Source organism: Condylura cristata, unplaced genomic scaffold (genome assembly GCF_000260355.1).
Source record: "Condylura cristata isolate star-nosed mole 26May11 unplaced genomic scaffold, ConCri1.0 scaffold00018, whole genome shotgun sequence".
NCBI lineage: Eukaryota > Metazoa > Chordata > Mammalia > Eulipotyphla > Talpidae > Condylura > Condylura cristata.
In genome coordinates, this window is record NW_004567119.1 from 39,035,042 (window position 1) to 39,041,055 (window position 6,014).

The 6,014-nt window shown below is 55.2% G+C and overlaps 1 protein-coding gene across 1 annotated transcript in view; it reads left to right on the top strand.

Annotated features, from left to right (window-relative positions):
- Positions 1-6,014, top strand: part of PPFIA4 (protein tyrosine phosphatase, receptor type, f polypeptide (PTPRF), interacting protein (liprin), alpha 4) — a 48,224-nt gene that overhangs the window by 39,508 nt on the left and 2,702 nt on the right. Inside the window, exons 27-28 of the mRNA XM_004685521.2 lie at positions 2,179-2,247; positions 5,740-5,914. Of these exons, the coding sequence (XP_004685578.2) occupies positions 2,179-2,247; positions 5,740-5,914 (244 nt within the window). The remainder of the gene's footprint in view (positions 1-2,178; positions 2,248-5,739; positions 5,915-6,014) is intronic.

Consider the following 6,014-nt stretch of genomic DNA (forward strand, 5'->3'; position numbering starts at 1 on the left):
CCCTGGACCTGAGGGAGAGGGGGTTACCTCAGCTTAAGGTTTGGGAGAAGGGCTCCCCTGGACCTGTCGGAGAGGGGGTTACCTCAGCTTAGGGTTTGGGGGAGGGGCTCCCCTGGACCTGTCAGAGAGGGGGTTACCTCAGCTTAGGGTTTGGGGGAGGGGGGCTCCCCTGGACCTGTCGGAGAGAGGGTTACCTCAGGTAAGGTTTGGGGAAGGGGGGCTCCCCTGGACCTGTCGGAGAGGGGGTTACCTCCAGGTGGTCCCTGTGGGTAGCCGAATTCCCTGAGGAGCAAGTCCCCTTCAGATAAGGAGCATACATAGCACTTCAGACAGGCCAGAAGATTCGCAGCCCCCTCAAGTCTGTCTCCTCACCATCTCCTTCCCAGCTGAAACTCTGTGCCTACTTGTTCCTCAAACTCTTTTTCCTGATCTGATATTTCTCGGAGAACTAACCCTGGGGTCTAGAGAAACCAGAGAGCACGTATCTCCATTGTCTGCCCCCCTGGGGTCCACTCCTGGGCCTCCTGGCTTAAAAAAGCTAAATATAACAAATAACACAGCCCAAGGCCTCCCCAGTCAGGGCTTTGTCCCTGTCAGCAGCTCAAAAGACCAGCCATCGCCTGAAATTACACTTCATAATTACTGTGGCGCTGCCCTCCGAGAATACATCTAAATTCCCTTGAATCTATTTATATGTTTGGCCTTTCCAGCTTCCTGCGGGTAATGGACTCTGGAAGTACTGCTACCTGCTGTTTGCACTTCCTGATTTTACTTGTCTCAAATGTGCCCCGTCACCTCTCCTTGGGGACGGGCGCTGCCTCGCCATAACCTCCTAGATTGAGTAAGGACGTTGAGCTTGACCAAGTCTCACTTGTGATTTCATAAACTCTGAGTGGGTTGCCTCTGGGCCGCAGCCTTTGTCTTTCCAGATGGAGCCGTCTTAATTCTTTTAGCCTTTCCCCATCTAGACGTGCCTCCCGGCACTGATCACTTTAGCTGCCCTCTGTCTGGGCTGTTTGCAGCTGTCAGGTCTCTTTTGAAATTCAGCCACCAGAGCAGTGGAGCTATTCCGGGAGCAGATGCGTTTTGGCTTGTGAGAGGGTCGGGCAGTGTTGTCTCGAAATTCCGGGTGGCATGCTGGCCCTTTGGGGTCGGTGGCAGCTGACTAATCAGGTGGCTGCCCAGATCCCTGGGGGCTCAAAGAGCTTGCTGTGCCCCCCACTTACCCACCCCCACCCTCACCTGCTGCTTCCTCGCCCACTCACGGCTTTGAGAGGTCTCTGCAGTTTATAAGCTTTGTCTTCACTTTCACGGCCCAGGGGAGCAGTGTCATCCACACACCCACGATGACCTGGCTGTCCTTTTCCCATCATTGATAAAAAAACGGTGTTTCCAGCACTGACACAGCTGTCCTTATGGAGTTTTTCTCCACTCACAAGTGTGCTTGCTTTTCTCTGCCTTGCCTTTCCTCTCCAGGGGCCATGGCTACTCGTCCAGGACATGCAGCCGCAGAGACAGCTCTGTTATCTTCTAACCTTGCTCACTTTGCTGCTCCTTCTTAGCTTCGCCACTAGGGGATGGGCACCTCACCTCGTGTGGAATCCATTAAAATTGGCTACAAATATGTGGTGGCAGTTTTGAACGCTTTGCTGTTCTGGCATTTCTCAAGTCCCCTAAGGAGTTCATTCCCCCTTCTCCAGGCCTCCTCAGGACACACTCAGCCCAAGGGCCACCAGCCTTGCCCACTGGAGGCCACCACCAGCCACCACCACTGTCTTCCTAAGTTAAAATTTTGACGTGAACCCATGTTTACATCTAATCGCATTAGGATAAATCCTTATTATCCATGGCCCACCTGTGTATTACCCCTCCAGCTAGGCGACAAGGTAAGATTTCCCTTAGAGACAAAACGTGTTTCCACCCCAGTAGGTGAAGCCTGTCCATCCATGTCTTCTGTGATCCCATTTTTAAAGTGATACTTTTCTAATTTTTTCCACGTGAAAGACTCCTGAGTCTTCACTTTAGGAGGACGCTACCGATCGCCAGAAGGAGCAATGTCGGGGCTAATATTAAGGATCAAACCCCATCTGCTCTTAGACCCTAGGATGCAGGGGAGAGGTGGTGTAAGATCACTAATAGCCTCCCCTCCCTCTTCTACCCCCTCCCCTGCGACTCCAGGCACGCCAGGTGATGGAGAGAGAGTTCAACAACCTGCTGGCTCTGGGCACCGACCGGAAGCTGGATGATGTGAGTCACTGCTGTGAACTGAGGGCTCTGGGGCTTGAGTACTGCTAGTTTCCTGGGCCATCGTTCATGAGTTCTGCTTGATTGGCGCTGATGATTGGTGGGGTAGCTTAAGGAGGAAAGCCAAGAGAGTAAGTGTGATGTCAGGGCACTGGGGAGGTCAGGCCTAGCAACAGGCATGGAAGTCACTGGAAACTCTAGCCTTGTAAGAAACACTAAAGGCTCCTATATATTCTCCCTCCAGCATCATCCAACCCCGGGCCCCCTCACCCCCTTGCAAACACCGCAGGGTCAGAGGTTTCCTGCAAAGGCCATCTCTTCGGATCCTCGCTCTTTCTCTGTGCCTCAGACCCCAGCTCTTGAGTGCCATCACTTACCTACAGCACGCTTAGTCACATCCCAACCCCTCCTGGAGCCGTGAGGTTGCACGTGACAGCCTGTGACAGGTGACAGCATAAGACAGGTCTGTGCTCTTGTTCCTCAGACATTGGGCACAGCTAAACACGTGGCTCAGGCTTCCATCATCCCGGCTTCCTCCCCAGGTTAAGGTTCCCCTCAGCCTCCCAGGTCTCTGCCGCTTGCCTTCGATAGGCCTCCCCTTGAGTTCAGGCTGAACCGTGTCTGGGACCCATCTCCCGTTAGAGGTGCCTGCCTGATGCACCTGTTTCCTGAGACCCCACCTCGGCCTGCCTCCTCCTCCCTCCCCCTGCTCTCTTTCCTATCACTGACCTTGCCTGCTCTTGCCTGTCCGGTCTGCTGTAGCTGCCTGGGCTCCAAACAAGTTCAGAAGGAGCCTAGTCGGTTTATTTTTAGCTTCTCCATCTTCCGTCAGATCATTGTTTCCAATCTCCATTTTCTGGGAAGCTCTTTTCACCAGCACCCCTGCTCCCACCAACACCCTGGGCCTCCTTGAGGGACCCTATTTGATGGGGGCCTTCTTAGCTGGCTTGAGCAGGGCCAAAACTCACCTTTGAGAATAACTGTTGTGCCTCTGTGGAGAGGACAGGCTTGGGAGTGCACTGAGTGCGTGGAAGGCCTTTTGCTTCACAGAAGTACCTGGACATTTGGCGTGAGGATATTCCAGCCAAGGAGACAAACAGCTAGTGCCGCCCCCAAGCTGTCTCCACTCTCAGCGGTCCTCATGTTTGCCTGCTGCTTGCTCCTCTCACACCTGCGATCTTAGTTTCCTCAGGCTGTCTGGAGAAATGCCTCCCGTGTGTTTTAGTACCCTGCTTTCTAATGTGCAAAGCTATTTCTTCCTTCAATCCTAACCAACGTATTCCTTCTTTAAAATTTATTTTTGTTTTTGAAGTACTGTTATTTTACACCCTTGCCAGTGTTTTGACGCTGTTAGATTCTCCCTTCCCACCGCCAAAGCACCCATAGTTCTTCCCCACAGATAGTCCACTGTGCCCCCCACCTGATCCTCCCATTCTCACCCCATCTCCACAGCAAGCCCCAGCTCTGTGGTCAGCTTTTAAGGGTTGCTTTTAAAGTTTGTCTTTGTCTGACCCTTTGGTTTTTCTATATTCTAGCCACCCGTGACAATGTCCGGTACTTATCTCTCTCCTTCCATCTGTGTTGCCGCATCTGGCACGACTTTGTCTTTTTGATTGCCGAGTAGTATTCCACATCCAACACGTTCTTTGAATATGGTGGTCGATGGTGACAGTCCTCTCACTGTGTGCCGACAGCCCTCATTGGACAGTTTATGAGCTCGCCTTACAGATGAGGGTACCTCAGGGCGTAACTCACCGCCTGTCCCAGGCTCTCAGTGGCAGAGGACTGGAGCAAACGTGTGTCTGTTCCTGCCTTCTACCCTGCACCCTGCTGCCTCCTGCAAGCACGTGGGCTGTCTGGGTGCTCTGGCTTCGGATGCTGGGGGGAGTTAGTGACTAGGTGATGTCATCTCGGCAACGCTGTGGGACACATGATGGACTAGGTGCAGGGCTGGAGGACTGGTTCTTGTGGGAGGCTGAAAGGAGAAGGTGAGAATAAGGTGAGATTTGGTGATGGAACAGGTCAGGGATGGAAAGTTGGTTCTTGTCCAGCCATCTAGCACATCCTCAGTGACTTTGAGCTGTCTCTCACAGCTCTTCTCTGCCAGTTCTTGATCCCAGCTTCCCCTCTCATGCATCAAGGTCCTGGAGGGCGGCGTCCAATTCTTCCCTACTTGGAAAGCAGGGAGACAGAAAAGAGGGAGCGAGAACATCCGATTATTCGGGGAGAAATACAGAAGCAAATCCTAGTGGGGGGTGGGGTGCATGGGATAGGTCAGGGACGGGATCGTGGGGAGGACAGAGCACAGCTCCTGCTACACTCAGGGCTGGGGGGCCTCATGGGGAGCCAGCTGCCCTGCGTTTGCTTAGCAGTGCTTGCTGGGTCCCCCCAGTGTCCCCCTGTACTACTCAGGGGCTGGGGCAACCTCAATTGGTGATCACAGTGTCTGGAGCCTAGAATTTGAAAGGCAGGGGAAGGGAAGAGGAGGTGGGAGTGGGTGGGGTCATGAACTAGTCTAAGCACATGTGAAAACGCTACTCTTGCAAGTAAGCCACATGGTGCTCAGACCTGTTGGGAGCATTTACCCCTCTCGGTGCAGGATAGCTGGCCTGGGGGTGGGGCTGGAGAGGGTGGGTGAGGAGAGACCTGGTGGGTGGGTATCATTCCTGCCAGCAGCCCTCTGCCTGCACCAGCCTGGAGAACACGGCTGTGCGGACGATAGGCAGAATGTCCAGAAGGGTGGATGTGTGTTCTGAAGGAAGCTGTGATCAAGGGCAGCCTGCAGGGTGGTGGCCCTGTGTGCCCTACGGCTGAGCTCTGTGTTTTGGAGACTTGGCTGGTAGGTGGCAGGGGGTACCCATCACGCCTGTGGAGGAGTCTGCCTCTGGCTATCTGCTGACACATCACTGCCACCAGATGCCCTCACCTGACCCCATTAGGGATAGGGAGTCCTGGAAACAGGTCATGATTCTGTTTTAAATAAGGAAACTAAAGTTTAGACAGATCACTTGACTCGCACGGGAGCTAGAAGAATGGAAGCCAGGTCTCCTGACTCCTGACCCAGTGTTCCTCCGGCATCCTGGGGCTGTGGCAGCCCTCAGGCCCCATGGGCAGGAGGTGTGGATGGGGAATGACCACTTCCACCCACCGATGAGGCTCAGAAAAGGCCAGTGGGCATCCCAAGCCCACTTGGGGGTTGGGGTGGGCCGGGAAGGAGTTCAACTGTGCGTGCAGATAGATGCCACCAGAGGGGGCCCCATCTCCCCTACGAACGAGTCTCAGCGTCCCTAGAAGTCAGCTCTTCCAGCTTGACTCATTTCACAGGCAGCGCAACTGAGGCCCAGGAAGGGGACGTGAAGTGACCTTGTAAGCTTCTTTCTAAAGGGATGGGGGTGGTGACCCCCAGAACCAGTCAGGACTGGCCTCCTTCCAGGCAGCGCGTAGGGGTGGCCATCCCAACCTGCCCCTTGGCCTCTGCCTGTCCCCTCCGTGCAGGGGGAGGAGAAGGTGTTCCGCCGCGCGCCCTCCTGGAGGAAACGCTTCCGGCCGCGGGACCACCACGGCGGCATGCTCAGCGCCTCGGCCGAGACGCTCCCGGCAGGCTTCCGCGTGTCCACCCTGGGGCCGCTGCAGCCTCCCCCGGCCCCTCCAAAGAAGATCATGCCCGAAGGTGAGTGGCAGGCTGGCTGGGCCTGGCCTGGGCTGCGACCTGCGCCTGAGGCCAGCCTAAGCCTGAGCGCTGCCGGGCAGCCCAGCCGCAGCCGGGCAGG